We start from the raw sequence: 15,000 nt of genomic DNA on the forward strand, positions 1-15,000 counted from the left end.
GTCTGTGTGTCTGTGTGTGTGTGTGTTTGTGTGGGTGGGTGGGTGGGTGGGGGTGGGGGTGGGTTGTGTGTGTGGGTAGGGTGTGTGTGTGTGGGTAGGGTGTGTGTGTGGGTAGGGTGTGTGTGTGTGTGTTCATGTCATTTGTCATTGCAGAGAAAGGTCACAAGCAGACATACCACTGCAGTCATATTTATAGTGTCCTCTATGAATGAAAAGTGTGTGTTTGTGTGTGTGTGTGTGTGTGTGTGTGTGTGTGTGTGTGCGTGCGTGCGTGCGTGCGTGCGTGCGTGTGTGTGTGTGTGTGATTACTTGTCACACAAGGCTTTAAATATGTTAAAACATTTTTTTATTATTGTGCCTTTACTGAACACTGAGAAGCTTCTCTGTTCTCTGTGCTATCGCAGTAGATATACAGTATGTCTATGTCAACTTTACACGTGATATTTTCAAATATGTGCTACAGGAGACTCTGAGGCTGAACCTCGTGTCATTATAGTGAAACAATGGTGTAATGCATTGTTGTGATATTCTGTGATATAAATGATTTTCTGATGTGTGTGTGTGTGTGTGTGTGTGTGTGTGTGTGTGTGTGTGTGTGTGTGTGTGTGTGTGTGTGTGTGTGTGTGTGTGTGTGTGTGTGTGTGTTCTTTACAGTCACTCTGACAACACGGTGCAGCTCCAGAGGCTTTTTGACAGTGACAGCTACTGCCTCATCCTGCCTCCTGATCTTAAATCCGCCATCGCTGCTATCACATACATGTCTGACCAGCTAAAAAAACAAGATTTGGATGATACTGTAAGGACACACACACACAAAAAAAAATAAAAAATAAAAATACACTCATTCATGCTCTAAAGTTTTTTTGTTTGTTTTAAGTAGCACCACACCAATTGCCACTGTTGCGTTGCTTATTATTTAATTTTCTGCTTGTGTGTGCCGGCAGATGACTGATGACTGGCAGTACATCGCCATGGTTGTAGACCGCCTCTTCCTCTGGCTTTTCATTATTATCACCACCCTAGGTACCCTTGCCATGTTTTTGGATGCCAGCTTCAATCACACACCTGCGGACCCTTTCCCATGAGTGTATCCCACACACACCAGATCAACCTGAATAAAAGCACACACTCACAGACTCACAGACACACAGTATCACCACAGCATCACTACAGCATCTATGATAACATGGTCTGTCTCTACATTTGCACCATCTTTGCCTTAAACCTGAGAAAAATATTTTACCACAAACTTGATATTTTTATCTTGTAGTTCCTAGAACATGTCAGAAGGGAGCAGTAGAGTCTGGGTTGTGTGGTACAGTCAGAACAGTCTTTAGTATTGTATTTTGTTCTAGTTGTAATCTTGCATGGACACGTGATCAAATAATTTCCTACTTGTGTTCTTCCGATTCCGTGGATCCTATCACTCATGTCTTTATATAATTCCTGATTTTTCCTTTGCTAATTTAAAGTGTCACAGAGGTGGGTGTGTATAGGGAACATAGTCACTCTGGTAAATCAGAGGAAATAATATTTTGTACATTATGAAGTGTCTGATTAAAATGTATAATTTATTGTCTTTCAATCAGTGTGAAAATGAAAAAAATTTAAAATTATTTCTGAATAAAATATACTCACAAGACACTTTAATAGGAACACCTTTACATCAGCTCATACATACAGCTTAGGATTCACTTCACCAAGTTTAGAAAGTGTGTTCAAGCAGAGAATACACCGACTCCATATATAACCTTAGAAAAGATGTTTTGTCTTCTTTCTCTCTCTCTCTCTCTCTCTCTCTCTCTCTCTCTCTCTCTCTCTCTCTCTCTCTCTCTCTCTCTCTCTCTCTCTCTCTCTCTCTCTCCTCTTCTCTTTATTCCATAACTATGATCAGGAGTGTTGGACAGTATACATATGGTAATAATAAACTAGTCAAGACACCGTTATTTATATAATAAAGTTATCAAAATTATGAAAATGCCTGTCTTTATGCAGGGATGCGTTAATTTCTGTATTATTTACGTGTTTAATCCTAATAAAAATGAAATGCTTCAGTAAAGTTCACGGCTTATTTAATTCACTATATACAATATACTGGATATTCTTTGCTAAGAACAATGATGCTTTTAATATATACATGTTTAAAACAAATAGATAGTGGGATACAATAATATTTTATAGAGCTACGATTTACCTGTAAAGAGAGCTCAGTATAAATTGGTTCATTGTTATAAGTGTTGGCTTTAAAGGAGAACTAGAACCCAGCGTGTTTTACTGCACATGGTTCAGCGCTCCTCTAAGCCAGCTTCTAGCGGTTTCATCAGCCTCCTTTTACACAATCTGCTACCCTCACAAAAGAACCAAGCTAGCAAGACTAGAGCAGCGAGGAGAGAGTCTGCGCCTCAGGGGTGATTTAGTAGTTTCTGTTACCTTGTTGCAGTTTATGCACTGGTGAAGCACAAGACAAATATGCAATTACGGGAACCAGGAGGGGGGAATGTTCCAAAAAATGCTTAGCTCTTTGGTGTGTCAAGGTTATTTGGCCCACAGTTTGGGAACTGGCCAATAAGATGTCAGATAAATCACATAGCTGAGCCCATCGTATGTGATTCCTGAGAAAAGGACTTGTTCCCTCCCTCCTCCACCCCTCTTCAGCCCACAGATTACCACTTTTCTCATTCTCACTGATGACAAAAAAAAAACTAGATGAATCCTGCCAGGACTGGAATTTTCTTAACATCTGAGTACAGAGAACAGATTCTTTAAAGTAAAGGAGGGCAGGTTTCAAAACAAGGGGATATGGGCATGGCCTCAGAGTATACAGTTATACAATCCTGTACCAAATACTTCTTTTATTGAAGCTAAGACATACTATAGTTACTATGGGAACAAGACTAAGCTGTTATGGGAATGGTGCTATAGAGCACAACTAGGCACAAGTATGAATATACTTCTTCTTCTTCTTCTGCTTTTTCTTCTTCTTCTTCCACTACTACCACTACTACTACTTCTTCATCCACTTCTCTTCTTAGTCACTTTTAGGTAAAGTGGTGCAATATCACAAACACCCATCTGCCTCCAGTGCCCCTGTCACACCCCATTCCAAGTCATATATCTTTACTTAAAGCAACACTTACTGTAATGCAACAGAGTAGCAGTGGAGTGGAAGTGAAATTAATTTCCTCTCCTATTTACAACTATTGCTTCCTTTCTCACGTAATGAGCACAGTCTCCTTCCCGGTGAGCTCATTGAGTCAGTGGCGCCAGCTCAGATCAGTGTGGCACACAATAGTTCACACTGTTCCAGGACTTGTTGCTCTCTAACACATACAGGATTGTGAATACAATGCAAATTCAAATCTGACACATCACAGACCACTGGTCCAATAGAAATTAAAGAATAGGTAAGCCTGCCAAGGGGCTGAGTATTTTGTAAGGTCTGAATATATATTGACCATCATTCTAATGGTCAATGTCAATGTCAATTTAATTCTATAGCACAACTACACACAGCCAGTTGACCAGTGTGGTTTACATCAATGCAAAAGACAATAAACTATCAATAATAGATAAAAAACATAGAAAACACAAACACACAATACAGAACAATATACTGTATTTCATCCTGGACCATATGCTATTTCAAAAAAGGTATGTTTTTAACCTAACTTTAAAAACCAATATGGAAGGAGAGAATCTAATACTAACAGGCAACAAATTCCACAGTCAGCTACCGAAAATCCCTACTTTACGTAGGAATACGTATCAGTCTCTGATAAGATGGCCAGAGAGGCACGACTGGACGATGTTCTGTCAGTAAATTGGTCTTGCATCAGAGCCCAGAACTGATGGTAGAAAGTAAGGAACTACATGTAGCTGTATATTACAGTGCTTGGTTGACTGTAACTACTGTTTGTGTACAATACTTTTTAACATTTATTTAGTTGTATTTTATTTTTTGTTTTTGGTCACTGTAAAAAACAAAGTAAAAAAAACATTTAATCCCAGAAGACTGTAAGCAAATTAAAACAGTTAAACAAATATTAAATTAATTCTCTTTCAAAACCCATGATAATCTGCTAATCATGCAAACCGAATCCCATGGAGAGTCTGCATTTCAGAGATCAACAATCAACTTGCAGAAACACAAACAGGCTAATCATTAGCTATCGAGTAAGCTAAACAAACTAGCCAAGCCTTTTGCTATTTTAGAGAAAGCTCTGTATTTAAGTAAAGACTTGGTAACAATATGTATGTGTTAGTGCTGCTACAGCCTATAGGTTATGCTCAGGAACTTGTGTAATGCATGTCTTTGCTAGATAACTATTTGCAAATGTATCTAGAAACGTATATGAATTAACATGCGTTAGCTAGCTAACAATTCTAGCAAGATACTGTACTAAAACCCCAACAGCATTTGGCTAAGTTATCTAACCAGCTAATCTTATATATTATCAGATACTTTTGATAATCATGATTCATTCTTGCTCACTTGGTTGGTTAATATAATTGTTGAAAATTACATTTCTCAGCTAAACAACATGAGACAAGAATAGATCTAATGTTGTTTAGCTGAGAAATGTATTTTTCAACAACTATATTAACCAACCAAGTGAGCAAGAATAAATCATGATTATGAGATGGCAATGAACACAAGGAAACTGGAGTAGCCAGAGGAAATCTCTAAAGCACTGGGAGAACATGCAAACTCTGTACACCCAGAGCACAGACAGGTTTGGGGCACATTTTTACATAACTGCACGTGGATTAGTACTTTTAACGAAAGTTTATTTTTACACATTCAACAGTGGTTACAAACTTTTGTTCGATCTCAAACTCATATCTCTTATACATCTATACCAAACAGCTGGATTGTGCTTAGAACTCAAACCCAAAAATATTAAGCACAGGAAGTTACAGATCGTTGAATGAATGAATGAATGAATGAATGAATGAATGAATGAATGAATGAATGAGTGAGTGAGTGAGTGAGTGAGTGAGTGAGTGAGTGAGTGAGTGAGTGAGTGAATGAGTGAATGAATGAATGAATGAATGAATGAATGAGTGAACTAAAATGTGTGTTTAAGATACAAATCTGTGTGATTGTAGTTGCCCACTCAATTGCAAGTGTTTTGTATCTAAGGTAAGAGGACAATAATTTTCCTCAACACCATAAGGACCCAATAATCAGCTGTTGTCAGTTTGAAAACCCTTTTAAACTGTCCGTACCTTAGGAATACAAAATTGAGGAAATCATGAAGTTCAGGCAAAGGAATCTTGACATCCAGACAGCAGAAAGGAGAGAGAGTTCGTACTGGCAGTAAAACACAGTTACTGGAATTTTCTTACAGAATTTCTGGTGAAGGGGGTAGGATATACCAAATACTATGATGCCAAAGGTAAAACAGAAAGTGTTCACTTTATTTGTATAGTTCTTGAAACAATAGACATTGTCACAAAGCAGCTTAATGAGATTTCCAGATGTACAGTGACATCCCTAATGAGCAAGCCAGAGGCAACGGTGACAAATAAAAAAACATCAGACGTCACTTTAGACGTATACTATTGGATTACAGTAAAGACAAAAATCACTGTGTGTTTTATTGTTTCCAAATATAGCACCATTGATATATTATGAAGCCAGAATATTAAGAGTATTATTATTCTTCACTAAACAGCTTCACATGTGCTGACTCACTTGGGTTTGTCTAAAGTAAATTTTCCTGAAGAAGAATGAGTGTGTCTCAAGCCAAATACACCTGTTAGTTTTCTAATCGTCGCTTATTATAAAATAACAAAAATAAATTAAAGCTCATACCAAATGTTTAAGAAAATATGTAAAAGCATTAATAAAACTAAAATGCCCAATTTTTTTCTTAGTGATATTGTGACTGACAAGGTCATTTTGATAAAATAAAGAACCTTATAAGGAACATGCAGAACCCCAAACAGTGACCCAAGATTAAACTGGGAACCGAGGACCTGTTAGATGGCAATGCTACCCACTGCACCATCAATGTCGGTAAAGCTAAATAAAATCTTACCATAATCATGGAATCACACTTACAGTAATGAAGGAGTATGTTTTTGTTTTTTGGACAGAGGAATGTTAAACCCTGTTAGTTAATCCCTAGAGACCCACAGCAGTGTATCCTTGGCAGTTCGAGCCACTTTGACACTTATATGTGCTAATATTTCAGTTCTGGGGAAATTCTTTGGAAAAGAAAACAACTTTAGTGCGCAATCTCGCTTTGTCCGTCTCTTCCAATCTGAGCTGGATACAGCTGGTGGATTAAAAAAATCCCTCCAACTATTGGTAGTGACGTCACAACATCCCGTTAGGAGTGCGCGCAAAGGCGCGCTCTCCGAGTCGCGCTTGGTCTTCAGTATTTAAGTGCGATAATTCAGTTTGCCTGGTAGTTCCCTAGTGGCACCAACTAAAGAATCGTGATTCGTATACTTTTTTCGTAACTTTTTATTGCATTCTGTTATTCTTTCAAGGAGACGTGAAAGGCTGGGGAGGTTATAAAGACTGCGCGTTCATTAAACTCCGTTATGGCGAACTCAGGAGTGCAGCTGCTCGGGTTTTCCCTGTCCCTGGTGGGCATCATGGGGCTCATCATTGGCACAGTACTACCACAATGGAAAATGTCAGCCCATGTGGGAGACAGTATCATCACTGCTGTGGCTACTTACCAGGGCCTGTGGATGTCTTGCGCTTTCCAGAGCACCGGCCAACTCCAGTGCAAAATCTACGACTCGGTCCTGCAGCTAGACAGTAAGTGTAAACTAGTAAAGGAACTAGAACTTACCTTCCTTCTGCTGTAATAAAGGCAATAATACTGCCTTAAAGCGCTTTATCCAGGGCAGGGACGCAGCTGAAACTGAGGATACTGGGTCCGAGGCGGATGGGATGAGATACCACTGCATCTCACATCATAACTACATTTTCTCTTTTAGTTATTTGGTACAGTACTTTATTTGGTTTAAGATGCTTGAGCCAGTGTCTGGTAATTAAGTTGTATTATTTAAAATGAAAATTAAATAGAAATAAAATATAAAACTATCGAAAACATCGGCTGTGCTTTTAGTAAAGGTAAATTCGGTAAAATAAATAGATAGATAGATAGATAGATAGATAGATAGATAGATAGATAGATAGATAGATAGATAGATAGATAGATAGATAGATAGATAGATAGATAATTTCAAGTGGGAAATTTTTACAGTATCGAATTTGTTCACATTTTGAGCATCTTTTGCAGCATCATTTATATCAAGTCTGAACGCAGCATCGTGTACCGTTACCTGCGTTTGTAAGCGTCATGAGTGCGTTATAAATACGCAGTGAACTAGTCAGTAGGGAGGGAAGGTGAGCAACAGTAGATAGAAAATTGCGCTGTAAACACGGTAAACGCTAAATATAGTAGACAAAATATCGGACATTATGTCTTAGAAAAATTAAGTTTTAAAAACAGGTAGATAACCGAGAATACAAACCAACAGAAATACAGACTGGTTGATTTTAATGCACCTGTTGTGCGCAGACGCCTGTGTTTTAATTTACTGTTGCTGCTGGTGACATTGCTAGAGTTGGTGCTGTGTCACTTCCCTCACTGACAAGCACTCAGCTCTATTGACTATGGAAGCTTTGTATCAGCATACACTGGGCTTATTGTTGTGTCTGGAAGCACTGGGAGGTGCAAAAGTACATTATTACCATAGCTGGTTTATCTACTGAACTCAGATACCTTTGGAAAAAATAAAAACAAGACATATGTAAATAAATGTCATTAACTAAACTGCACCCTTCTTAAATGTCCATCCATACACCACTTGATAGATGACTGGCGTTATTGCCAGCTGGTCACATAGTTTACTTGTTAAAATTTGTAGCAGTAACCGAGAAACACTTTCCTTGCCAGGTGGTCAGGTCTACCAAATGGTCTACCAGTTTGAACAGCTAAATCTATGTATAAATAACTTCCATGATTTCAAGACTACTGTGCTTTAGTTTAGATAGAATTCAATATTTTTCATTGACAGGCTTGTGTTAGATGATTTACTGGCATTTCAAGTCAAGTCAAGTCAAGAAGCTTTTATTGTCATTTCAACCATACTGTATATAGCTGTTGCAGTACACAGTGAAATGAGACAACGTTTCTCCAGGATTGTGGTACTAAAACATAAAACAAAGACAGGGCTAAGGGCTTAATAAGTTAGTCCTAGCCACATAAAGTGCAACTGCAACCTGGTGCAAAAAGTGCAGGACAAGACAGACAGGACAGTGCAGGACAAAAGACAGTGTTGTTGCCAATTTGAGGCATTTAAACTGGCAACAACAACCTCCAAGCACACACACACACAGACACACACACACTTCTAATAGGGCACCTAGCTTATATGTGTTTATCACATATCCGTATTGGAGCCATGGAAACAGAAGGCTATTGCTTTCTTACTAGGAATGCAGCGTCTGCACAACGCCACTCTCCTGAAACAATAGCATCCAACCCCCTTAGCTCCTCTGCAGTCTTATATATTTTCTCCCACTTTCATTGATATCTACAGTATATTGCTTGGTGGAATGGGAAGATGTTGAACTGGAAGCTCAGGGTGATGTCCAGATCGAGCCGGTTCAGGCTGCACCTGCCAGCAGATTGAGTTAAGACTGAGGGAAAAGGGAGAATAAGATGGGGAGTAGGGAGGGTAGTTACTGGATTCCAGACACAAGTATTTTCAGTGCCTGGCAAGAGAGCTTTTATTGTGCTGTAATAAATGATGCTAGAAAAGTCATTCTTTGGTTTCTTTACACCCATCCCCACCTCCCCTTTTTTAACTGTGAATATACAGGGATTAACTGGTACAGACTGGTTCTGGTTGGGTAAAACCCCCTCACATACACACACATTCACACACAGAGACACACACACATCCTCTGTCTTTTTTTATCCTGGATGCTGATTAGTATATCCTACTAATTGTGTCTTTTATTGTTCTGCTCTACACAAAGAACAACATACTGTGTAAATGGTTCCCACAAAATATGAATAACATACACAAGTGTCCACATTATCATGATGCTACTTACTCATTCATTCACTTTCAGTAGCTACTTTATTTTGGCCAGGGTCTATATTGGGAACACAATGGACCACACATGGACACACACACACATCTTCCTACTAGTATGTTTTTGTGAAGTGGGACCAAGAAAGAGAACATGCAAAACTTAATGTAGATCGTAACCTGAGAACAGGATCAAACCAGAGACTCTGGAGTTACATGCTCGACCTCTGAGCCACCTTAGAAACAGCTTTTATTATTGAAATAAGAAGATACATTTAATATTGTTTGGTATTTAAATTTCAATATTTATATCAATAACAATTTTAGTGATATAGAGTTGCAGTAGTTTTGCTGGTATGCTTGTAACATACAGTTTGTGTGTGTGTGTGTGTGTGTGTGTGTGTGTGTGTGTGTGTGTGTGTGTGTGTGTGTGTGTGTGTGTGTGTGTGTGTGTGTGTGTGTGTGTGTGTGTGTGTTAGGTTCTCTCCAAGCAACTCGTGCTCTAATGATAGTTGGCATCATCGTGTCGATTGCCGGACTGGGAGTCGCCTGTGTGGGTATGAAGTGCACCACATGTGGAGAAGAAAATAAAGTGCGTAAAGCCCGTACTGCTATGACAGGAGGCATCATACTGCTCATCGGGGGTGAGTATGTTTCATATGCCTTTAAAAAACATTCAAAGGATCGTTTATCCTCAAAGCAGAAAATAAATAAATAAAAATGACAACGTGTAATATTGGACTTTGAACAAAGTCTTGAAAGCATGTTTAGGACTGAGTTTGATCTTTCTGTCAAAGGCTGTATCGCTCAGTACAAAGCAGAGTGTTCACATAGCGACGGTCATAGAAGGTTCCAAACACCATTATTATAAAGATGGTGTTTTGAAGCTGTAAAGTAAAACTGGTTGATGTGGGCATATGTGCAATTTGCTGTATGAGCCTTTTTTCTACATGCCTGTTTTCCTAAGTGATCCCTTTGTTCTGTTCATGCAGCTCTCAGTGCAATCGTTGCATGCTCTTGGTTTGCACACAACGTGATCCGTGCTTTCTACAACCCTTACACTCCAGTCAACACCAAGTAGGTGTTTTTATTTTATTACAGTAGTAAAGATAATGATTTGCTTAGAACTTGTGTTTGTCTTAGGCGCATGTGAAAATAACGAGAAAATAAAGAAAATTACGGAATAATTTATAATAAAGGTAATTAGGGAAAAATTCTCAGTTACTTCAGTCTCTCCATCCATCCATTCTCCATACTGCTTATCCTACTGGGTTGTGGGGAACCTGGACCCTATCCCAGGGTACACCCACAACAGGATGCCAGTCTATCACAGGGAACACACACACATCCATTCACACATGAGGCTCTGTTATGAAATTCCTTATTCATGGCTGAAAATCATAATGTTTGCTAATTTAAAATGTGCACTTTTCTGCTTTCACAGTAATTTTTAAGGCAATAAATAACCTTCATGAAATGGCAAAATATACTCAAGAGTTTAAAAACCTAGTAGAATCATTTTTGGTAATCCTCTTATGGGATCAAGTCAAATGCACAAATTTGAAAATTGAATTAAGAAATAATATATAATATATTATAATATAATAAGATACACAATAACGTAGTATATAGATCCTGTAATATTTTTTGTACATTTAATCTGCACAGAGATCTCGGTTTCAGTCTGTAAATAATGAGAGTTATGTATCAGAATATTTGCTCTTATGTTTGGTTTTGTTTTGTGGCCCTTTGGGGATTAATAGTATTCTCTACTCCAGTCTATTGTAGGTGTGTACTGTATATACACTGTATTCTTTACAGTTATTGTAGGTGTGTATACAATGTGTGAATTTTTAGTGTATTTATTTTCCTGTCTTCTTTTTCCCTCTTTTACCAGGTTTGAATTCGGCTCAGCCATTTTCATAGCATGGGCCGGATCTTTTCTCGATGTTCTTGGCGGAGCTTTATTGGCCGCCTCCTGCCCTCAAAGAAAACAGGTGACTAAGTACTCTAAAAACTCCACTCGCACCACCAGCAGCACCAAGGAGTACGTGTGACTGATTTCAGAAGATCAGCCAGGAACTGTATATGATAAACGAACCCTGTGAAAGGAAACAGGACTGAGCCTGATAGATTAAACTGAAGTACGTAGGAGGAAAACATGGTTACTCCATAGAGTGAGAATGGCAGAAGGTGCTGATTATAATATACCATTTTATTCAGCATTCTAATATCCTACACTTACTGGAGATTAAAGTTTACGTTTTATAATGACCCATGGTGCAAACAAACATTTATTACTAACTCTTTGAGTTCTTGCTTCTTGTACACAATCTGAATTACATCACTGTGCTTTTGAAAGAGTAGTGTTGAATGTGTTAGGCCTGTTTCACATCGGATGCGTAAGCAAAGTATTACTGTAGCAGCTCATATTACTTAAGCGCAGACGCTAACGGGATAAAGCATTCACACTGCATACCGAGGCGGCTTGGTGGCACGAAGCGTGATCGATTAGGCACTGAGTGTGTTTTTGAAAAATATAAGTGCCTTATTTCTGATCAAAATAAACATGGGTTGACATGGAAAATGAACAACTTCACCATAAAAGCGTATCCCTGATACAGTATCTACAGTGTCATACACATGACTTTCAGCACTGTTAAAAAATGAAATGATCAAAATTCACTACTGCCTGGCAGTTTTTAGGTTATTTTTTTTTCTCAAAACACAAAAGCATGTTTCTGTGATTAAAAAGGTCTAGCATAATTTAAAGATAAACTACAAAACGTTATATGTTTATGTGGTATGTGTGGAAGGAGAAACACTATCACGGCCTCCTTCCTCCATCATTGTTTTTCTTAGCAAAAAATAGAGCAAATAATAAATATTACAGAAAACAGAAAATGAAAACTAGGAAGATAAAACAAATGAACTTTAATAAGACTCTAGAAGATGTGTTCATATTAAATTAACTTGAGCTTCTCTGCTAGAATTTACTAAAACACCGTCTGCATTTAAAAATTCAATTCAACTACTGCAAACTCTATTCGTGATCCAGGGTTCATCTGTGTGTGAAAGCACAACGGGTGTGAGCTGCTTTTGCTCTGCTTATGCATCCGGTGTTAAACCTGTGGAAGATGATGTGCTACCTTCATGCTCGCTAGAGGGCGTAGATGTCCCCAATTTCTTGATTAAAGTTCTGCCCAGAAAAATGACCAAATCTTTTCACTGTCTATCAGGAAAATGGTGTACATGATCCCTGGACAAGCAAGAAGTTTAATTTAACCCTCCAAGTAAAACATTTATTAAAACAAAGATTTTTTCCAAAAAAAAATAAAAAAGTACATATCCCAGTCCACCCCAAAACAGCATTCAAAAGTCACACAAATGCTGTTTTTACTGTTTCTTTTTGGGCTGACTTTAGGAATTTGAGTTATATTTATCAGTCTTGCAGATTTAGTTATAGAAAAATGAATGTATGTATTATAGTAATGTATTAATGTTACAGAATGTATGTATTAGAGTAATGTATTAACGTCTCTACAGCCTCTACGGTATTAATTTCTTTATCTCTTGGAAGTGTAAGACAAAAGATTAACACACTCCACTTCTGTCTCAACTCAACATCTGGTTTAAAATATAATGAATTTACATAACACTGGCACTTATCAACCTTGATCAAAACAAACTATGAGAATTGTTTTGGGTAAACACACACAAACAAAACAAAAGTCAGAGCTTGGTAATTATATCATGGCTAAAAAAATGACTGACAAAATAGTACATATACAAAGAAGAATAGTCTTACAAGAGCTAGTGGTGACCTGCCTGTTTCTGTGTGTATTTTGCCCCATCTGAAAGAGTTTCATTGTTGTAAACAGTTTATAATTACAGGTCTGAAAAGCACATACTAGATGTATGTATGTATGTATGTATGTATGTATGTATGTATGTATGTGTGTGTGTGTGTATGTATGTATGTGTGTATGTATGTGTGTATGTATGTGTGTATGTATGTATGTGTGTATGTATGTATTTGTGTATGTATGGATTGATGGATGGATACATTATTCAACTCAGTGGAAAACTCACAAATTCCAGCAGTATCCACAATCTTGGGAAATAAGGCATACAATAAAATCTTTAAAAATAAATAAATAAATAAATCAAAAGGTGCAAATCTTAGTATTAAGGTGTACATTGTGTAGAATGGTTCTGTGCACATTTTTGTAATTGCTCTACACTAACATACAGAAGCCGCTCATAAAGGGCTTGACTCGGAATGTTTTGCGCACAGACGTTACAAAAACACACCAGCCATGGGGTCCTTATGACTGTAAGACAATAAGAAAATAAACACTGATTTAGATCAGATATTGTGTCTGAATCTCTGTTAGATCACACAAGGGACCTGGTGAAGTGAATATATCAAGCACATAAAAACACCCTAATATGAGTGTTGGAGTGCTGGAGACATATTCAGTGAGTCAGTGTATTTTGTATGTCTTCAACCAATTTATGTACATTTACAGTAACCATATAATGTGATCCATATAATCAAGTGTATTTGTGTTCCACATGTGAGGTTACGGCTCTCTGTGTTCAGCGAGTTTTATGTTTTTTGTTAGTTTGTATTGTTATGATTATGAATGCAAAATAAATTGGCACAATTCAAAATAAAATTTGTATTATTTCTAACATCGTTCTAATGTTTGCTGATATGTATTAATATGGATCTTCATCGAGGTTAATCATTTTATTCGATGAAATTTTATTTTATTTGTATAGCACTTTTAACAGTGGGCATTGTTGTTGCAAATAAGCTTTATATTTATATATCATTTCAGAATAAAAGTTTTAAAGTTTTAAATATATCCTTAATGAGCAAGTCAGAGGCAATAATATCTTAATATCTGTGTACAGGTAAACTTTCTTTGTGTCATTGTTTTTGCTATAATTATACACAGAATACAAAAGAGATAGAAGGATGAACTGCGAGAGAGAGAGAGAGATCAGTTTGGTCATTAAGACATGATAGCATTTGACTATAAACATTCAGTTTAGAAAAAAAACAAAATAATTAATATTAGCAGTGCAATATATAGTTTTCTTCAGTCATGGATGATTGAAACTGATAAATGTATATTAAACTGACTCCCTAACATTATACAAAGACTGTGATATTGACTTAATGATCAGGATAGACGAATATGCTAATCATGCATACTTTATTTTTCAAAAATGCAATTTGCAAATACAAAACAAAAATTAACCAGCAATTTCATGCAAGTCAATTATAATGCACAAACCACATATTAGCACAACCATAATATTAGACCATTTTAAACAGTAATTCACTCAGATCAAAAGGTGAAAAAGCACTCCCTGCAAATACACTTGAACTGATATATATCAAGTGCTAAATATCCAGGGAGCAGAAACATGCCAAAAGACTTTAGTTTTCAAAGTAAATGTGAATCCTAAGCTAATGGTGTGTTACAGGTTAACAGACATTCACAGAACACGTTTGTGAGAGTGGAGCAAACCTTCCTTTGGTCGTTGTCCACTCAGTAAAGTGCTTTTTTTTAATGATTATAGCCCTGTGCTTTTAGAAATCTTTTTTTTTTTCTTTTTTCCAATCTCTGTATCAAAATGCAGTGTGAATATAGAGGTAACAACAACAACAGAGTCAGTGTCACAGCCACAAGATTAAAGTTACAAGTGCTGAACAAGCAATGATCACAGCAGAGCACTGAACAGTCAGCAGTCCTGAGATAAGAGAGAGAGAGAGAGAGAGAGAGAGAAAGAGAGAGAGAGAGTGTGTGAGAGAGAGAGAGAGAGAGAGAGAGAGTGAGAGAGAGAGAGAGAGAGAGAGAGAGAGAGAGATGATATTGTGTGTGCAGTGGTGTTTAAATGTTTCCAATTCATAAC

General features: G+C 37.3%; 3 protein-coding genes across 3 annotated transcripts in view; 2 read left to right on the top strand and 1 right to left on the bottom strand.

Annotated features, from left to right (window-relative positions):
- Positions 1–2,003, top strand: part of chrnb1l (cholinergic receptor, nicotinic, beta 1 (muscle) like) — an 11,005-nt gene extending 9,002 nt beyond the window's left edge. Inside the window, exons 10-11 of the mRNA XM_027178321.2 lie at positions 655–796; positions 945–2,003. Coding sequence (XP_027034122.2) covers positions 655–796; positions 945–1,085 — 283 coding nt within the window. The 3' untranslated portion in view covers positions 1,086–2,003. The remainder of the gene's footprint in view (positions 1–654; positions 797–944) is intronic.
- Positions 2,004–6,350: 4,347 nt separating this feature from the next.
- On the top strand, positions 6,351–13,751 carry cldn7a (claudin 7a). The gene is made up of 4 exons (XM_027178314.2): positions 6,351–6,778; positions 9,549–9,713; positions 10,062–10,146; positions 10,967–13,751. Exons 1-4 carry the CDS (start codon positions 6,556–6,558, stop codon positions 11,124–11,126), a joined length of 633 nt encoding a protein of 210 aa, XP_027034115.1. The 5' UTR covers positions 6,351–6,555; the 3' UTR covers positions 11,127–13,751.
- Positions 13,752–14,280: 529 nt separating this feature from the next.
- si:dkey-112a7.4 overlaps positions 14,281–15,000 on the bottom strand; it is a 3,275-nt gene continuing 2,555 nt past the window's right edge. Inside the window, exon 3 of the mRNA XM_047819141.1 lies at positions 14,281–15,000. This exon is cut by the window's right edge and continues 169 nt beyond it. The gene's annotated coding sequence lies outside the window, so the exon portion shown is untranslated.

This window comes from Tachysurus fulvidraco, chromosome 1, assembly GCF_022655615.1.
Source record: "Tachysurus fulvidraco isolate hzauxx_2018 chromosome 1, HZAU_PFXX_2.0, whole genome shotgun sequence".
Lineage (NCBI taxonomy): Eukaryota > Metazoa > Chordata > Actinopteri > Siluriformes > Bagridae > Tachysurus > Tachysurus fulvidraco.

Excerpts from the sequence above, each read along its gene's own strand:
- cldn7a (XM_027178314.2), top strand. The coding sequence starts at position 6,556 with ATGGCGAACTCAGGAGTGCAGCTGCTCGGGTTTTCCCTGTCCCTGGTG. Across the intron at positions 6,779-9,548 it reads CTCGGTCCTGCAGCTAGACA|GTTCTCTCCAAGCAACTCGT; the intron begins GTAAGTGTAAAC and ends TGTGTGTGTTAG. Across the intron at positions 9,714-10,061 it reads CATCATACTGCTCATCGGGG|CTCTCAGTGCAATCGTTGCA; the intron begins GTGAGTATGTTT and ends CTGTTCATGCAG.